The sequence below is a fragment of the Myotis daubentonii genome, chromosome 10 (assembly GCF_963259705.1).
Source record: "Myotis daubentonii chromosome 10, mMyoDau2.1, whole genome shotgun sequence".
Classification (NCBI taxonomy): domain Eukaryota; kingdom Metazoa; phylum Chordata; class Mammalia; order Chiroptera; family Vespertilionidae; genus Myotis; species Myotis daubentonii.
The window spans coordinates 23141846-23162375 of NC_081849.1; the positions used below are offsets into that span (position 1 = coordinate 23141846).

General features: G+C 40.1%; 1 protein-coding gene across 6 annotated transcripts in view; it reads left to right on the forward strand.

Moving 5' to 3' along the window:
* AHCYL2 (adenosylhomocysteinase like 2) overlaps positions 1–20530 on the forward strand; it is a 189438-nt gene that overhangs the window by 156043 nt on the left and 12865 nt on the right. For all 6 annotated transcript variants that reach the window (XM_059711762.1, XM_059711763.1, XM_059711764.1 and 3 more), the window contains exons 5-12: positions 641–743; positions 3065–3159; positions 7881–7987; positions 8647–8763; positions 12378–12441; positions 12926–13014; positions 15416–15486; positions 17983–18077. In XM_059711762.1, coding sequence (XP_059567745.1) covers positions 641–743; positions 3065–3159; positions 7881–7987; positions 8647–8763; positions 12378–12441; positions 12926–13014; positions 15416–15486; positions 17983–18077 — 741 coding nt within the window. The remainder of the gene's footprint in view (positions 1–640; positions 744–3064; positions 3160–7880; positions 7988–8646; positions 8764–12377; positions 12442–12925; positions 13015–15415; positions 15487–17982; positions 18078–20530) is intronic.

Genomic DNA, 20530 nt, shown 5'->3' on the forward strand with positions numbered 1-20530 from the left:
GATGGCGATGTAACCAGGAAACAACGTACATCGAGTCCGATGTAACCCGAGGTCTGCCTGTATAGGAGACTATTTTCTACATTATAGAAATATACTAAATACAAACTTTTAAAATGAAAATTAGCAGTACTCAGAGTTAACCACTGTTGGGAAATTTTATTTATTTATTTATTTATTTAATTTTTTTAAAGATATATTTTATTGATTTTTTTATAGAGAGGAAGGGAGAGGGATAGAGAGTTAGAAACATCGATGAGAGAGAAACATCGATCAGCTGCCTCCTGCATGCCTCCCACTGGGGATGTGCCCGCAACCAAGGTACATGCCCTTGACCGTAATTGAACCCGGGACCCTTCAGCCTGCAGGCCGAGGTTCTATCCACTGAGCCAAATCAGTTAGGGCTGTCAGGAAATTTTAAAACAAGCTTTTTAACCAAAGCTTTATCATTGTTAAAATAACTTAATTAAAGCAGTAGGGTGATATACTACCTTCTTAAAAAGAATGCTATCTCTATCTTAAATATTAAAGTAAAATAAATCAGGATCAAATCAGTGGGTTAGATTTTTTTAAATATGTTTAAAATTTGAAATAAGCAGATTTACAGAAAAGTTGCTCATCTCCTGCTTTCTCTTTAATATAGGTGCTCATGGAAACTCTGGGTGCTCTGGGAGCTCAGTGCCGATGGGCCGCCTGCAATATCTACTCCACTCTCAATGAAGTGGCTGCTGCTTTAGCAGAAAGTGGTAAGATCTTTGCTTACTCTCTGTCTTTGGCTAAAGCCAAAGAAATCCTTTAGCCAAAGAAGTCTCCAAAAACTTCCATTGTTCAATATAAATCTTTAAGGAAGGTTGACATTAAAGGAGCTGTCTTGGTAGAAATGGATCCAAATTTTTGATGAGTTTGCTCTCTTTCTGGGTTTTTCTTATTAAACTAGAGGCCTGTTGCACGAAGAGATTCGTGCAATAGGCCTTCCCTTCCCTTGGTTGCTGGCACCGGTTTGCCTCTGGCACCCGGGACCCGGGCCTCATTCTGGCCGGGCTCCGGCCAGGGCCAGCCCTGGAGCCGTCCGGCTTCGCTGCTCCGGCCTCAGGACCATCTGGCTTTGCTGCTCTGGCCCTGGGGCTGTCCGGCTTCGCTCCGCCGCTTGGAGCCTATGTATGCAAATTAACCGCCATCTTTGTTGCGTTGATTTGCATACTCTCCTGATTGGCTGGTTGGTGTAGCAAAGGTACAGTCAATTTACATGTTTATCTATTAATAGGTAAGATATGAACTAGGTTTACCTGGTAACTGGAATTCTCACCATTTCCCAACTACACTTTGATCTTTCTTGCTTCCATACAGAAGATATTTACAGTTGCAAATATCTCCTTAAGTCTAATAATCCTTTATTAGTTAATGCTTTGCCTTGATTTGCTAATTATTAGAGTACCACTCTAAGGTAATATGGATTAGAAAAGAAAAGGCTTAAGCCATAGTGTTGTGGTCCTGTTGGTTTTTCAGTAGTTTGCTCTGATTTAATGTTTGGTGCTTCTGCTTCAGCATTTGACCTGAAAGATTAATATTTGATCACAACAGCCACTGACACTTGAAGGACCAAGAAATAGAGAAGTTGGATTTTGCTAGTTTTTTCTCCTCACTCCCTAGCAGCATAACACTGATCAGGGAACCAAACCCTTGCTTCAGAGCTCTTGAGAAATGAGGAGAAAGCTGGTTAGTGCATGCATGTCTCTCCTTTTGCTAGCACTTTTAGCATTTCATTTGTTTCTTCATTTACATTCATTCTTTCATTCATAAAATTTTTATTGTGTAAAATATATGTAGAAAAATACACAAATATTAAATATATAGCCCAATGAATTGTACATGCAGTCTTTTTTTTTTCAACAAATGCTTATTATGCCTCCTATAAGAGATATTAAGAACAAATGAGTCAATGTTTTTGCCCTCAGAATCTTATTTGTCCAAGAGGAGAAGAGACACATTTGTAGATAATGATAGTACAAGAGCATCTACACTAATAAAAGAGAAACACGCAAATTAACCATCACTCCGCCACTCTGCTACACCCACCAGCCAATCAGAGTGACTATGCAAATTAACCCAACAAAGATGGTGGTTAATTTGCATATGCAGGCACAGAGCGAAGACTGAAGATGACTGAAGATGGCGGCATCCACGGAGCTGGAGCGAGCAGGAGGCTTGGGTTGCTCCCAGCGACGGAGGAAGCCAAGCTTCCCACCGGCCCTGGACTCCGCTCAAGGAGGGGCTGGGGGCCTGGGTTGCCCCAGGCTTCCAGTCCTCCCTGGGCTCTGCTGTTGGAGCTGGAAAAAAAAAAAAAAAAAAAGGAGGGGCTGGGAGCAGCCGGAGCAGAGAAGCCAAGCCTCGCTGCTGCGGCCGAACCAAAGGCCTGGGTCCCAGGTGCTGGAGAAAAAATGGTGCCGGCAGCCAGGGGAAGGAAGGCCTATTGCGTGAATTTTCGTGCAACAGGCCACTAGTAGATGATAAAGCCACAACAGATCATAAATCCAAATTCAGTGCTCAAACAGGGCGTTCATAAAAGTTTCGATTCCACGAGTTCACATCCAGCTGAGTTAATCAGGCTTCACTGGTAACATGACACTTAACTGGGCCATGAAGTGTGATAAATAATAAACATTTTAACAGATGGAGAAAAGTGTAGGTTTTTCCTGATGGAGGATGGGATGACTAAAGTATGGAAGTTAGAAATCAAAGTGTGGTTGGGAAATGGTGAGAATTCCAATTGGACTGGATCAACATGTACTTGTTTCTAGCTTCTCCTTTTTTTCCCTTTAGTCATATGTTTAATCTCCATCATACTGTTGTCCCTTTTGTTGTCCTCTTCAGTCTAATGAGCAAAATGACCACCAAAGGAGTAGATTAGGAACTGAAGTCAATACTAATCAGTGAAGAAAGTCAATCCAAGGAGTATAGTACAGAAGAATGAGTTTGTAATTGAGGAAAACCAGCATCGTCTTGCCAGAATTTAGGGTCAGCCCCTGTTTTTAGGCTTTAATGATTTCTCTTTGTTCCTTTTTCTCAGGATTTCCTGTCTTTGCCTGGAAAGGAGAGTCAGAAGATGACTTTTGGTGGTGCATCGATAGATGTGTGAATGTGGAGGGCTGGCAGCCAAACATGGTGGGTTCGATTTCAGCTAACACAGTTCTCTAGGGGGATGGAAAGGAGAGGTAGAGAGGGAGGCTCTGGCTTAGGAGAGGGTTTCCCAACAGTGAAAAAAGAAAAAGGACTCCTTTTCTATCTGATGTACCTGGGCTTCCAACAGAACTAGATACTTATGCTCAGGCACCCCAAGAATATTGAATCTCTTTATAGCCTCAATGTACTGTAATTGTTAGTGCTAATCTTAGAACCATTCATATTCACTACAACATTAAAATACTGCTCAGCAGCCCTGGCCAGGTGGCTCAGTTGATTGACCATTGCCCCATGCACCAAAAGTTTGCAGGTTCAATTCCAGGTCAGGGCACTTATGGGAGACAACTGATAGTTGTTTCTCTCTCTCTCCCTCTCCCTTCTTCTATCTCTAAACTCAATAAAAACAAAACAAAAAAAACATATCCTTGGGTGAGGATTTAAAAAACAAATACTAAAAATAAATAAATAAATAAAATAAAATAAAAAAAACTAAAAAACAAATACTGCTCAGCATTCATTCAAGGCTAGTTAAAAAGTAAGATTGATGAGTTACCATTTTCTACCACCTCTTACTACCATCCCCTACCAACAATAATCTAAACATACGCACTCTCTCATACACACACACCCCTCCTGTGGTACCTAGCTTTCTCTCTAGAATCATATGCTATATTTATAGTAAACATGAAGGATTTCCAAGTTCAGATTTTTTGCTTTATTCATTCTACACTGAGAAAGATAACTAGATAAAGTTTTAGGTTTTTTATTTTTGTTTTTTAAAATTGTTTTATTTTTTAAAAGATCAAATTCTTGAAGGTTGATAGCATATTAGATTTGCAAATAAGGTCCGGCCCTGGGTGAGTAGCTTAGTAGGCTGGAGCACCTTCCTTACACCAGATTTGCAAATAAAGAAAAAAACTGCACAAAGTATGAGGTACTCCTACTTTACAAACATTTCTGCATATGAGTGAGAAGAGAAATTAAGGAATCAACTGAAAAAGAATCCTTGAAGCTGTAGTCCATCTCTTGCTTGCTGTTAAATCCTGCAGAGCAGGCCTCACCTGGTTCACAGCTGGAAAAAGCAGCCTATCTTTTTGGATTCGGTGATTCAGATCACCGTGCACCAAGTGCTGATTTGAGGGAGCTGGGTTAAAGCCTTCATATCCTGAAAGGGATGGAGGAGTCAGCTGTAAGATGAGTCAGCTCATTCCAACAGTTATAGGAGGGAGTATGACTGACAGGCAATAAAGAAGATATGCCAGGGGATTTCTGCTGGAAATATAACTAATTTTATAGTCATGAACACAAGGAGCACATGGGATTGTTCCCAGAAAGCTTTTGTAGACTATAGAGCCAGCATGAACTACTGAAAAGGGTAATGAAGAGAGTAAGACAAGGATGAAAACAGTTGTCACCCCCAGAAAACAGGACCTATATCTCTTTGGAGTCTGTCAAGATCTAATACTTTTCCTTGCTTTCCAACCTCAGGAAGATTCCCTGATGACAAGAATTTTCTGTAATAGAGTTACATGGTGAGAATCATGGGCTACATTCATTAAGTCCATGTTAGGAATAGCATTTGCCTGCCTGTGTTAAAAGGGAGAAGTGGATGAGAATAGTGGGACTTAAGACACAGAGCTTCCAATTGCTCGGTCTTTTTTTTTGTCTCTGATCTTTTGTGTGGTTAGGGAATCAGAAGCTATAAAAGGAAAACTCCATGAGGGATTTCAAACATGCAGGAAAGGCGAGAAAAACTTAGAGGAGCCTTTCTGTTTCTTAGGGCATCTGTTCTGAGGTTTCTACTGAGAGAAAATGGAGCACAAACTTAGAATGTGGAGCAAGTGCAACATTTTAGTGAGAGCTCTGTCTTGGATCTCTGCTCTCAAGTACAGTTTAGTTGAGTCAGAGAAAATAGATCAATAGCAAGAGCAGAAGCAAAAAAGAGATCATGTGGTAGACGTGAGGTTGGGGATTTTGTGTGCCCAGAGGTCCAGGATGGCATTTTTGGCACTTGCAGTAGAGTTGATAATTGATGAACTGCAAAATGGGTGCATGCCAGTAGAGGGCAACTTAGTTCTGTGGGACTTTCCAGGAGGATGGGTATAACAATTTGAAACGTCTTGCCAAGCATTTCTAACAGCTAAGCAAAGGGCTGAAATTCCACAGCCTGGTGCCTAATAGTATGCTAAGCTGATCTTTCTTTAGCTTATTTATAATTCAAAAACTTTTCCTTTGTGATGAAAGCTCCAGTGGGCACAGCATTGTGTTTCTCTTTAATCCCAACCTGAAATAGTGATGAGCTAGCTGTTCAGAGGCCTGCTTGCTTGCACACCTACATGCTGCACAGTTCCCTGGTTATTTTTAATTTGGTTATAGAGAGTGTGAGATTGTGCTAGGCAAAACCTTACAGTACTGCCTAATATTTTGGATAGGAGAGTGCCTGTACTTTGGGAGAAGTAAAGGATTAATGAATATAGTTTTATGAGTCATTGTTCTGGGAGGAAGACTAATTATCTGACTCTATTTAAACCAAGCTTTGACTGATTATATTTAAAGTACTAAATTTAATCAATAGAAATATTCTCATACCAAATTTAGGCTTTCTGAATATTTACAGTACATTCAAAAACTAGTGGTTCAGGCCCTGGCCAGGTAGCTCAGTTGGTTAGAGCATCTTCCTGATACACTACGGTTGTGGGTTCGATCTCCAGTCAGGGCACATACAAGAAGCAACCAATGAACACATAGATAAATGGAACAACAAACCTATTTTCTTTCTCTCCCCCCGCCCCCACTTCCTCTCTCTCTAAAATCAATCCTGTCTAATAAAAGAGAAACATGGTAATTGGTGTACAACCGCTACCCTTCCCATTGGCTAATCAGGGTGATATGCAAATTAACTGCCAGCCAAGATGGCGGCCGGCAGCCAGGCAGCTTGAAACTAACATGAGGCTTGCTTGCTTCAGTGACGGAGAACTCCAATGTTCCCCGCCTGCCACTGCAGGCCTCTGAGCTGCAACTCTAAGCAACTATGTAACAAATATAGAAGCTAAACAAAACCCCAGAAACCTACTTTAGTCCGTAGGGCTTCAGCCAGCAGGATCGCAACATTGTAAGCAAAGACCAGAAACCTATTTTCAGCAGCGGAGGCCTAAGAGCTTGGAGCCAAGCCTCAAAGCTAAAGCTGGCCCAGAATGAAAAATAAAAAAAAAGGAGCGGTTGGGAGCTTCAGTCACCCCCAGCCTGAAAACAGCCCTCAGCCCCTCACCCAGACTGGCCAGGCACCCCAGTGGGGACCCCCACCCCGAAGGGTGTGTGACCAGCTGCAAACAGCCATCATCCCCTCACCCAGGCTGGCCAGGCACCCCAGTGGGGACCCCCACCCTGATCCAGGACACCCTTCAGGGCAAACCAGCCGGCACCCACCCGTGCACCCGTGCACCAGGCCTCTACCCTATATAGTAAAAGGGTAATATGCCTCCCAGCACCGGGATCAGCGGAGCCGTGAGGCCTCCCGGCATCGGGTTCAGCGTGACAGGGGGCAGCGCCCAAACCCCCTGATCGCCCTGCGGCTCTGTGTGTGACAGGGGGTGGGGCCACAACCTCCCTATCCACCCTGCTCTGTTCGTGACAGGGGAAGGCGCCCCAACCCCCTGATCAGCCCTGCTCTGTGCCTGATAGGGGGGAGCTCCCCAACCCCCTGATCGCCCTGCGGCTCTGTGTGTGACAGGGTGCGGTGCCCCAACCCCCCGATCGGCCCTGCTCTGTGTGTGACAGGGGGCAGCGCCCCAACCCCCCCCCCCCCACGGGCCCTGCTCTGTGTGTGACGGGGTAGAGCCATAACCTCCCCATCGGCCCTGCCCTGAGTGTGACAGTGGCGGCGCCCCAACCCCCTGATTGGCCCTGCTCTGTGGGTGATAGAGGGCGGCACCTCAACCCCCTGATGGGCCCTGCTCTGTGCGTGACGGGGCAGCGCCCCAACCCCCTGATTGGCCCTGCTCTGTGCGTGACAGGGGGTGGCGCCGCAACCTCCCCATCGACCCTGCCTTGAGTGTGACAGGGGGCGGTGCCCCAATCCCCCAATCAGCCCTACCCTGAGCGTGACTGAGGATGGCATCGCAACCTCCTGATCCGCCCTGCTCTGTGCATGACAGGGGGCGGTGCCCCAATTCCCCAATCGGCCCTGCTCTGAGCTCGGGCTGAACCTAGGGATTGGGCCTGCCCTCTGCCACCTGGGAGCAGGCCTAAGCCAGCAGGTCGTTATCTCCCAAGGGGTCCCAGACTGCGAGAGGGCACAGGCTGGGCTGAGGGACCCCCCTCCCCCCCCCCCCAGTGCACAAATTTTTGTGCACCGGGCCTCTAGTAAATAAATAAAAAATAAGAACTAGTGATTTTAGATAACCACTTGATTTATTAGTCCATAAGAAAATCCTCATTGTATTGCTGTGTATTTTGCTTTATTAGGTGAAAAGTCATTTGGCTATTAAAATTACAGTTGGTTTTTCACCCCTCATTGTCTTTTACTTCAGTCTAATGACTGTTTTGGTCATCATACTGGCTTTAAGTTACTTTACATAACCATGTGGGAAATTTGAAATAGCTGTAAATGGACAATTGGAAATTGGGATATAAGACCCAGAGAAGCACTAGGAACATTGAGCCTTCAGCAAAATGAATGACATAATTGATGCTTATTATTGCAGATCTTGGATGATGGAGGGGATCTAACTCACTGGATTTATAAGAAGTATCCCAACATGTTTAAGAAAATCAAGGGCATAGTAGAGGAGAGTGTAACTGGAGTTCATAGGTAAGATTTGGCATGGACATACCTGGTTTGATGCAGCCTAGACATACATTCTTGTAACCACATACGTGTAGAATACATTAGGTTAAAAACTGGAACCCACTATGAGGTAATGAGATCTGAGTCTGCACACTTGTTTTTTTTATTAACAACACAAATAACAAACCTAATATAGTGAAGGCGGGGATGGGTAGGGAACAAGTGTGGTCCTTGTGTTTTCTAGTCATTGTAATACAATCACTGCTTGTCTTTCTTTGGATGAATGCATTTATGCCAGCGGTTCTCAACCTGTGGGTCGCGACCCCTTTGGGGGTCGAACGACCCTTTCACAGGGGTCGCCCAAGACCATCGGAAAACACATATATAATTACATATTGTTTTGTGATTAATCACTATGCTTTAATTATGTTCAATTTGTAACAATGAAATTGGGGGTCACCACAACATGAACTGTATTAAAGGGTCGCGGCATTAGGAAGGTTGAGAACCACTGCTCTAGAAAGATATTCTTTATTTCTCTCTATATACCTAATAGGATAAACTACTCATGTCTCACGCTGTCATGCCTACCCAGTCAACATATTTCTGGAACTTGATATGAACTGACAGAAGATTACAGTATCTCATTGTTTTATGTTCTTTTTTATTTCCCTCATCCTCAGGCTGTATCAGCTATCCAAAGCTGGGAAGCTGTGTGTTCCAGCCATGAATGTGAATGACTCAGTCACCAAACAAAAATTTGACAACCTCTACTGTTGCCGTGAATCTATTCTTGACGGGTAATTTTTTATTATCTTTGTGATGAGCTTGAGTTGTTGAAGTAAGGTCCTTAGCGTTTTAGTTTTGAAACTTATTCATGTAGCACCTCTGAATCTATCATCACATCATACTCAGATTTTATAACCCAGAGCTACCATTGCTGTCACTATTAGAAGCAAATCTATTTTATATAAAAGATCAGATTAGCCCCTGTCTATTGATGGCAGTTTTTAACGTGGTGACTCTAGCAAGCCTGAGAGTAACTAACTAAAGTCATTATGAACATGTAAGTATCTTTGATGGTTTGGGAAAGGTTCCTGATGTTTCTATTTTAGGTCATATTGCCAGTTCTTAAGCTCCAACTATCATATAATTCTCTTGCCATCTGGAAAGTTGTGGTGAGCACAGAGTCAATTCTCAGAGGCATTTCTAGTTTTTCAAATCTGTAATAATTGCAAGTCTGACAAAATCTACTTAGATATATACCAAATACTCTGTTATTCCAGTACCCAGTTCCTGTTTCTATACTTGTGCCCTGACATAACTTTATTCTTGCTGGGAAGACTCAGTAATTCCCTGTCTGAAACCATTAAGTTGGTTTCCTTCATGTATAGGTTAATGGGAAAGGAAAGAAAGGGCCTGTGGGTCACATTACCAACCAATCTGGATCCCAGGCAGTTTGCAACACCACAGGCATTGGTGAAAGACCTTGGTTTGACTATTGGTTCTATCACTTATTAACTGAAAGGCCTTGGACTAGTTATTTAACCTCTCTGTGCCTATTTCCTCATCTGTTAAATGATGACAGTAAGACCAACTTCATAGAGTTATTGTGAGGATTAAATGAGATAAGGTATGAATCCTGATATTCAATGTTAATTCCTTGCTCTTCTTTCTAGAACCCTGTACAGAATTTTCTGTACAGTAAATTCTAAGATTGAGTTAGATCTTAGAGGAAGCTTTTTACTTTGAAATCTTTTTTGGGGGTAGGGGGTGTTCAGTGAAAATTTGAACTATTATTATTACTCCTTTGAGTCAATAGTATTATCAGACACATTGGACATTTAAATGAATTCTCAGTCTATCAGTCTGTTTATAAACTGTCCCTAGTTTTGTCCATATTTAAGTGTTATTGTAATGTAAGTAGCCTTGGGCCTGATACAATTAATAGTAATCTGGCTATATACACATTAAAATATTTACTCATCCACAACTAAGTATCTTGTAGATTTTTCAATTCTCAAATCTGTGAGCCTAAAATCTGTCTATACTGGGTTCAGTAAAAGATACATAAAGGTACCTACACTAGTTCATAAAAATGGAAGAGTCCCTCCTAAGCAGTGTTTACCTGGTGGGTAAGAAAGATTCTTTAATAGCAGATGTGTATGAAATGAAGTAAGATGCAAGCAATGGAACAGAAGTTAAGGTTAATGAAGAATTATGAAACCATCAACCATCTGCCAGAAAACCTGCTGAGTAGTAGGAGTCATTGGCACCTTCAGGTGATGAGAAACCTCCCAGTTGGGTCATGGGTAGCTGTTCCTCTCAGAGGAGTTGAGTGCAAGAGGAATTAAAGAAAAGGCAGTTATGCTCCAGGGAAGGCTGCAATGGAAAAGAGAGGACATTCAGCGCAATAGAGAGTTCATATGAGGAAAGGATTAGTGATTGAGCTCCTGTGGCTCTAAGAGCTGGTTACACACTGCACCGTAAGCTGTGTGGGAATGGCCCCACTGACTCCTAGAGGACACTTCCGTAATTGGGCTACAATGCCAAAAAGCAGTGCAAATTTTTTTTCTAATGCCAAAATTATGTTATATTAAACCAAAAATGTCTGAAATACTCATTCACGTTATAGCATTTTCAGAGAAAAAGGAAAACAAAACACAGGAGGCAGGAAAGGGGATGGGGTGCCAGCATGTGTCTTTTGACCAGGGACCTGCAAGGAGCCCATAGGACTCGACCATCACTTTCTCATTTTATCTGTCATCCAACTGTCATTTCTTGTCTTCTGGAGACTGAGGTTCCACCTGATAGGAACACTAAGAATATCCGTGATGTGGTTTTCAGATTATAAAATAGATTGTATTTCAGGAACCCTTCTAGAGGATCTTGGGGTTAGAAGAATTAGGAGGCTTGACATGACTCATACACCACCAGAGAGGTTACTTCTAACTTCTCCTGCACCCCCCCCCCTTCACCCCAAAAAAAGGCCCTTGTTGGACTGAGGTCTTTTCTATTCCTTATCCTTGAACCTTGAGGTAAATGTGGGTTCCTAAGATGACAGGGAAATCACTACCTAACTGGAATTCACCTAGGTCTGTCAGCTTATCATTTGCAGAGTAGCAGTGTTGGTGAAGTTTCCTTCCCACCACACAGTCATTTGTAGTCAAGAAAGACTACAGATAGTAGTAGTTGGGAAGAGAGGCAGAAAGGCCTGAGGGTAGTCAAAGCAAAGGAGGCTCAGAATATGATCTATTAATTTTCCTTGCTGTGTTAGCCCTTCCAGGACCATTCTCCGAAGCGCCAACTTTTGAATATGGTAGTCCAGCCAGACTAGACTTACTCTTTTCACTCAAGAATTGACTCTGCACTTAATTGATATTTATTGAGTTTTATTTGGGTTAGGGAGTTATACTGGTTCCTCTTGAGTGGAGTTGTCAAATCCTCAGAAAAACAGATTCCTACTTTGCCTTTGGGGCATTTATAGACTCTTCGGCAGCAGAGATTAACAGTTAGAACAGTGAGTAGAAAGACCCACAAATATTTGTAGGAGCTGTCTACCTCAGAATAGGCTAATTTTAGTTGAAAACCTTCTGCGTAGCCAAAGATTCCTAGAAAAGGGAGACTGATTGAACCTAAAAAGAAACCAGAAACTGCTCCTACAAGTTCTTCCAAGAGACCCTGAAAACAGGAAAGACCTTTATTCCAGTTCGTAGAGAATCAGCGATGAAGTAGAACATGACTGAGTAATCCGTCCCAGAAAACTCACTATCTCATGTAGTCGGTGTTGGCGTGTTTCAAAACTCCTCTCCATCTTGTCCATCACCCTCCCTGTTGAATTAATGTGGGACCTGTTGGCCACTATGATACTACTAAATGTAGTACTGATCTATCAGTGTCTGTCTAATTCAGTAAGCTAGCATGTTTTCATTAAGCCAGATATTCCAAATGTTGTATAATAAATTCAGGATGTCCCAAAAGAATGTATACACATTTTAACAGCTGATAGCTCAATTGATGTTTCTTTCTTTTCAGACTTAACCATTGGAATTAATAATTATTCAAAGTATGTATACATTTTTTGGGACACCCTGTATATATTGCTTTTATGTTTAAAAGTTACTTTGTAGTGTATAGCTGCTTCCCTTCTGCACCACTTCCAAGACAAGGGAGAAAAAAGAAAGAAAGAAAAAACAAAACTCACATGCAGATGCAATTGGTTGGATAGCATGGAATGAGAAAATACCTATTTTATTAAACCTTTCTTTCTAGTTTTTAAATATTTTATCTAGGATGAAACCAGGCTTTCTTTCAAAATAGGAAAAAACACACCATGAAACATGAAAACAAGGAACCTAATCTCAAGGGAGAAATGAAAAGATTTTTCTGACGTACTTTCCCCCCTCCCCACTAGACTTAAAAGGACAACAGACATGATGTTTGGTGGAAAACAGGTGGTGATCTGTGGCTATGGAGAGGTAAGGTTTACCCTTTCAATTATGTGTTAGGTGTTTAAAATGTGTTTTGCTAAAATAAACTAGAATTTCTCATTTGTATGGACATAAGAGTACATTCATTTATCATTTTAGATGGGGGAGTGGGATAACTTTAGAGACTCTCTGGTTCAATTACAATGTTTCTTTTTCCCTCTTCATTTTTGCCATTTTTTCTTAAGTTGATTTTCTAACTGTTCCAGTGTACTGTTTGTGATGTTCTTTTAGCTTGAGTTTTTATTATGAATCGTGACTGTGGGTGTTTCTTATGCACATGCATGTGCTAAGCAGGAGCTAGGAGTTTGTTTATGAACTGCATTCATTTATTTGTTTTTCTTATTTTTCCCCAAGCATGAATCTATTCAGTGAAATTTCTTTGGGGGCAAAAAGTGGGGTACACTTTACCAGAAACTTTGAGAAACTTTTCTCATTGACTTTCCTTATTATGTGTACTTTCTCCCATTTTCAGGTGGGGAAGGGGTGCTGTGCTGCCTTGAAAGCCATGGGCTCCATTGTGTATGTGACTGAGATTGACCCCATCTGTGCTCTTCAAGCCTGGTAAGGGTACAAAGAGACATTCCTTTCCCTCTACACCTCCATCTAGCATGTGATCGTGTAGCTGCCTCAAAGAATGGCCCAGTTAATATACATTTTAACTTAGAGGGGCCCAGATCCTGAGAGAGGCTGCTGTTAACTGTAAGATCAAGGAGCTCTGCTCAGAGAGAACAAAGACGATCAGAGAAGCTAAAATTTAGAATTCCTATGGAAATACCCTCTGCCTTGACCTAGAGAACAAGCAGTTCCTTATCTTCTCCATATAATCCTCCTCCCTTTGGAAAAAATTGATAAAAAAAGGAATCAGGCTGGTAGCAGGTCCCTTCTCATGTGATACTGAAAAGAGCACTTCTACAATAGTCCTCCCAAAAATGTATAACTAAATCTAATCAGAAGGACACAGCAGACAAATCCAAATTAAGGGTAAAATCTGCTGAGTGAAGGATGTATGAGAGATGTTTGTAGTATTCTTATAATTCTTAAGTTTGAAATTATTCCAAAATTAAAAGTTAAAAAAGAATAGTTTCTTTACCATCTGTAAAATGTGGGTACTCTTACTTACCTCAAAGTGTTGTGAAAGTTCAGTAACATAATTATATATTTATTACATAATGTATAATCATATATAATAGTCATATAATTATAAAAAGTACAGAGCTGCTGCCACATAATAAATGCTGAATAGTAGTTATAATTAAAATTGTCTCTTGCCACCCTCAACAGGATGGAGAAACCACTGTCCCTGAAAACTACTGCAAAGCCCCAGTGTCTATAGCCTGGGTTACCTACCCAGTCTTTACCATTAATCCTCCAGAGGAAAGTGCCCAGGATAAAATGAGGCATGACATAAAGATTTTATCACAAATATTCCTACCTGTCCTATTGTTCCTCACACATCCTAGCCATAAACCCACAGATTTCCCCAACAGAGTTGTTGGTTTTCTCTGAGTCAGGGATCCAGCACCCGAAGGAAATTATCACCTGCTTTTATACTCACTGATATACTGATTCAAATTATAGACACAAACTGATCATTTACAATATATCAGGTACTATGCTGTGTGCTAAGGATGAATAAGATAAATAAGTGAATGAGAGAAGACAGGTACACAAACAGATAACCACTGTGCAGTATTGTAAGTGCCATGATGGAGGTAAACAGCACATGCTCCTTTAGGAACACAAGAGAGAAATATCTAACAAAAGAGCAAGGAGGTAGGGTCCAAAGAGGTGTCAGTACAGTTGAATCTTGAAACTGGTATAAATGATTTCTTAGTTTGGAAGTAAATTCCATAGTTACCAAGGAAGGAGAGAGTGCAATGTATTTAAGAAGCTTGACATATTTTAATGTAGCTAGTCTATAGGGTCAATTTGGGAGGAGTATATCTGAGATAGGAATCGTATGTCAGGATAATCATATGTCAGTAGAAGTATTTGGGTCTTTTCCTGAGAGCAGGCAATCTCCCTGGAGTATTCTAAACAAGGAAGTTACATGATCCCAGTTGCATTTAGGGAAATCCACTCTGCAAATGAATTAGAGAGGCATAGACCTAGAGGTGATGAGATTGGTCCAGGAGCTACTGTAGTAATACAGACAAAAAAATAAAACCTGAACGTAAGGCCAGCATGTATGGAAAGAAGGGACAGATTCAAGAGGTTTTAAGGAAGTTAGGTAAAAGATTTGGTGCCAACCTCACTTAGGAAGAGGCAGTAGGCTCAGACATCCTAGTTTATTTGGCTTATATAGTTGAGTGAACAAATAATGCTAATAATCAATATAGAAAATATAGAAGAAGAAATAGAGTTGGAGACGTGGAGAGATAATGAGTTTCTTTTCAAACACAGTAAGTTTGAGATCTTTGTGGGGCATCTAGAAGAGCTGTCTAGTGGGTAATTTGATCCAGGGCTCTGAAGTTTTGGAGATATCTAAGCTAAAGATATAGATGTGTAAATCAGCCACATATGAGGGGTCATATATAGCCAGGAAAAGGTATGGAGAAGTGCTGAGAGAAAAGAGTACCCTACATTTAAAGATTGGTGAGATTGAGAAGGAACAATCAGAAAAGTAGGAAAACTAGGATAAAACAGTATGGACTCCAAGGAGTATATAGATTTAAGAAGACAAATAATGTTTAATGTACTAGAGGAAATCAAGTAATATATGAATTAAATAAATTTACTGTGGCATTCAGGAGATGATTGATGATCTTGGAGAGAAGCAGTTTCAGTGGAGAGTAGGTTCAGTGCTAAAATGGCACTTTCTAGAAACTTAATTGGGGAGTCCCATGCTTACCATTGTCTCTATTATCAGGAAGAATCAGGTTCCAGTAGTAGCTTTTGAGGTTCTTCAGCAAAAACCACCCAGTTGCCTTTTAGCTTAATTGATCATGCTTTATTTCTACAGTATGGATGGATTTCGCCTGGTGAAATTGAATGAGGTCATCCGACAAGTGGATATTGTTATTACCTGTACAGGTACGATTATAACATCTAAAATGGGTGGCACTTGAGAATGCCTTTATGGAACAAATGAAAAATGACTGAAAATGTTCTGAACAAAACCAAATTATAAAAGCCAGAGATAGCAGTTTACAAAACCAGTCAATTTTTCACATTCTTCCTACCTCTGTCAAGCTTGACCAAAAGTATGCCTTTAAGTCATTCATAGAGGAAGGTTTCTTCCCATCTCTTTGTTCTATATCTCCATTCATCTTCAACTACCTAGGACAGTGATGGCAAACCTTTTGAGCTCGGCGTGCCAGCAATTTGAAAAACCCTAACTTAACTCTGGTGCCGTGTCACATATAGAAATTTTTTGATATTTGCAACCATAGTAAAACAAAGACTTATATTTTTGATATTTATTTTTTATATTTAAATTCCATTTAACAAAGAAAAATCAATCAAAAAAATGAGATTGCCTGTCATCTCTGATACGCGTGTCATAGGTTCACCATCACTGACCTAGGAGATGGCTAGAGATGAGTTTTGTTTGGGAACCCAGATCTTACATTTGTACATTTGATTTTTTTAATTTTACCTCCAAAAGTGATATATATTTCTCTATAGACCCTATCATCAAAGCAAGGCTGAGCAAAATTCGTAGAGAAAGTGGGAAACGTAGTTGTATTGATTCCCAAAGAGGTAGATTTTGAGTTTTAGAGAGGAATATGCAGAAATAGCTAGTTTTCTTGGACTGAGATTTTATCTTTATGTTAGAACCATAAACTGTTGGAACATTGATTTCCTTTTATAATTGTATCTTAGAGGGGGAAAATCAGAATATTTAAAAACGAAAGTATGTATATAGGCTAAAGAAGAGCTGGGGGCAGCCCTAACTGTTTTGGCTCAGTGGGTAGAGCATCAGCCTGTGGACTGAACGGTCCCAGGTTCGATTCCAGTCAAGTACCTTGGTTGCGGGCACATCCCCAGTAGGGAGTGTGCAGGAGGCAGCTGATCAATGTTTCTAACTCTCTATCCCTCTCCCTTCCTCTCTGTAAAAAATCAATAAAATATATTTATAAAAAAAGAAGAAGAGCTGGGGGCAGAGAAGAGGGACCACAAGAAACTGTTCTTGCTTCACATCAATCCGTTAATCTATTTTTAAAATAAATTTATTGAGATCTAATTCACGTATCTTAGATTTTACGCACTTAAATGTACAGTTCCATGCGCTTTTTTTAGCAAATTCATAGGGTCATACAACCATCACCACAGTCTAATTTTTTCATTGATATATAATCCACATATGAAAAAATTCACCCTATAGACTAAGTATAGACGTAGAGGGTATTATGCTAAGTAAAATAAGTCAGACAGAGAAAGACAAATACCATCTCACTTCACTTATATGTGGAATCTAAAGAACAAAATAAATGAACAAACAAAATAGAAACAGACTTGTATATACAGAGAGCAAACTGGTGGTTGATAGAGGGGAGGGGTGTTAGGAGGCTGGGTGGAAAAGGTAAAGAGATTAAGAAGTCAAATCGGTAGTTACAAAATAGTCACAGGGATGTGAAGTACAACATAGGGAATATAGTCAATAATATTGTAATAACTATGTCTGATGCCAGGTGGGTACTTGAAATATTGGGGGGGAATCACTTTGTAAAATGTATGATTATCTAACCACTATGCTGTACACCTAAAACTAAAACAAAATATATATTGAATGTAAACTGTAGTTGAAAATAAAATCTAAAAAAAAAAAAAAAAGAATAATGCTGCTGTGAATATTGTGTACAAGTTTTTGTGTTTTCAGTTCTCTTGGGTTTATGCCTTCAGGTGGAATTGCTGGATCATATGGTAACTCTACTTTTAACATTTTGAGGAACTGCCAAACTTTTCTAAAGTGACCGCACCAATTTTGCAATCCCACCAACAATGCATGAGAATTGCAGTTTCTTCACATCCTCGCCAGTATTTGTTATTATCTGTCTTTTTTTTATTATCGCCATCCTAGTAGGTGTGAAGGTTTTGATTTGTATTTTCCCAATGATGTTGAGTATCGTTTAATGTGCCTATTGACACATCTTCTTTTGAGAAATGTCTATTCAGATCATTTGCTCATTTTTTAATTCGGTTATTTGTCATTTTACTATTGAGCTAAGAGTTCTTTATAAATTTTGGGTACAAGTTCCTTATCTGTTATATGATTTGCAAATATTTGTCCTGTTCTGTGGGTTGTCTTTTCACTTTCTTGGTGGTATCATTTGTAGCACAAAAGTTTTAATTTCAACGTAGTTCAGTTTAGTTTTTCTTTGGTTGCTTATGCTTTAGGTGTTACATCTAAGAAAGCATTGCTTAATCCAAGGTCAGAAAGATTTATTCCCAGGTTCTGTTGAGAGTTTTATAGTTTTAGCTCTTACATTTAGGTCTCTGATCCACTTCAAGTTAAAATTTAAGTATGGTGTGAGGTAGGAGTCCACCTTCATTCCTTTATATGTGGCTATCTCTCCTGTTTTTAAGGTAACAAGAATGTGGTAACCAGAGAGCACTTAGACCGGATGAAGAATAGCTGCATTGTTTGTAACATGGGACATTCCAACACAGAGATTGATGTGGTAAGATCAAGCGAGTCATCATTGGGGGCTTTTTCTTTCCTCCTTGCCAAGGAACAAACTGGAAGAAGAAAGAGCGGGGTCACCATCCACTCTAAACATGATTGTCCTTGTCAGATCTGCCCACAGTCTGGTCACTTACTAGCCCTATGATCTGTGCTTGTAGATAATATGAAGCTTCTTTGTCTCAACTTAATCATTTCAAATGATTTTTTTCTTCCACCCAAGCTTGATACCTGTTTACACTATAAGCCATTTTATCTTATATTTAGGATTGAGAGCTAAGTAAATTCAGTACTACAAAAAGGATATAGTAAATGTGAGTCAGTTTTTATAAAATGGTAGTCAGTATTCTGGGGATGTTTAATTTTACCATGAATGTAAGATAGGTTGGTTTAAGGAAACAAGTCAAGGGAGAGAAATCTATGGGCTGAAATGAGAACATTGCTTAAGTTTGTGTCTGTCAAATACTATGGTTTCTTTTTTCTTTCTCCCCCTTTCATTGGGCTAAGTCACCCCTTAACTGTTTTCCAGCTATAGGAATTGGATCTCTAGGTGCCACAATCAACTCAGTAGCATATGTTCCTTAAATTTGATTCTCTAATTTGATTACATTCACCCTAACATTTTCAAATCCAAAATAACATTTGGTCCAACTAAGTTGCCCAAGTAAGAGTTAATAGAAGTGTTATTTATTTCTTTTCAGACTTACCAAAGTATTTCTCAGTGTGACTTTCACTCTCTTTTTAATATTTTATGGCATTTTTCTGGCACAACTGTATTTCTCTCTGGGTAAATGGCTCAAGCAAAGCATGCTTTTATCTCCACTGAGGGCTGCTCTGATTGAGCTTCAGCATTGCCAGGTAAGGATCAGTTGGTATATTGAGAGCCTGTTGGATAATATCTATTTTAAATGGTTTCTCTTTTTAACTCTGCTCTATTTTTATTTATTTATAAAAATAGCTGGACAAGCAACCTACCAAAGCCTATTCTACCCTTGATGTTTCTGAGTGGCACGGCTCCATTACTCTGTTTTACAATGATATTTTGCTTATGAATCATTTAGTTAGTTCTTTTTGTTGTGGGTGTGGTTGGGTTAAGTTTCACTTATGTGCCATACTGCCCCTTTAGTAAATGGTCTAAGATGTTAATATTTCTAAAACTGCCTAGCACATGATTGTACTTTTTTGGATTAATCTGCTTATAGATCCCCCAAATGGGAAAAACTTAAGGGGAGTAGTAGTAGTCCTGCTCTGAGCTTAATGAGAAATTTTTTGATTAAGAGAAGGGGAAAGGAATTTTCCCTTCTAAACCCTCAAGAAGCACTGAACTGAAAAGAATTCCAAATGCAAACATGCATTTTTATATTTTTACTTTATCTCATTTCATTCTCTTGATCACCTCATGAGGCATTATTCTTGTCCTTGATTTTTAGTTGGGAAACTTCAGTTATACACATTGATTTTTTTTAAAAATGAATTTAAAACACAAAATTCAGAACTTTTTACTTCTAGACTAGTTTTTTGTTTGTTTTGTTTTTCTGCACTATTACCTCCTCATGATTTCCAAATTAACTTCAAATTGTGATGGTGATCTCTCCTCTGAAGGCAGCCCAGACATAAGTAATCTCTCAGGATAAAGGCCAGGAGACTCCTTACCTTTAATCACAAAAATTTATAGTGATTGTTACGTGCCAGGTGCTGTCTAGATTCTTGGAATCAGTGAACAAAACAGGCAAATATTCCTGCCCTCACGGAGCTTACATTTTTTTTTTTTTAATCCTCATACGATGATACTTTTCCATTGATTTTCAGAGAGAGAGAGAAAGACAGAGAGAAACATCTATGTGAGAGAAACACACCGATTGTTTACCTCCTGCATGAGCCCTGACCAGGGCCCAGGCCAGGGAAGAGCCTGCAACCGAGGTACATGCCCTTGACCGGAATCGAAGCCAGGACCCTTTGGTCTGCAGGTGGATGCTCTATCCATTGAGCCAAACCGGCTAGGGCTGGAGCTTACATTTTAGAGAAAAAAATAAAAAACAATAAACATAATAAGTAAAATGTATAGTATGTTAGAAGGCAAAAGCACCATGGAACAAAGAAAAAGTAGAGCATGGTAAAGGTAATCAAGAGTGCTGAGTTATAATTTTATTTTATTAATATTTTTATTGACTTAGAGAAAGGGAGAGAGAGGGAGAGAAACATGCATCAGATGCCTTCTGCACACCTCCACTGGGGATTGAGCCCGCATCTGGGGCATGTGCCCTGACCAGGAATTGAACTAACAACCTTTGGATGCACGGGACAATGCCCAACCAACTGAGACACACTGGCCAGGGCATAGAGTGCTGAGTTATAATTTTAATTAGAGGAGTCAGGTATAAGCCTCATTGAGAAGGTGATGTTTGAGCAGACTTGAAGGAATTAGTCATGGGTTTTTAGGTGAAGAGTATT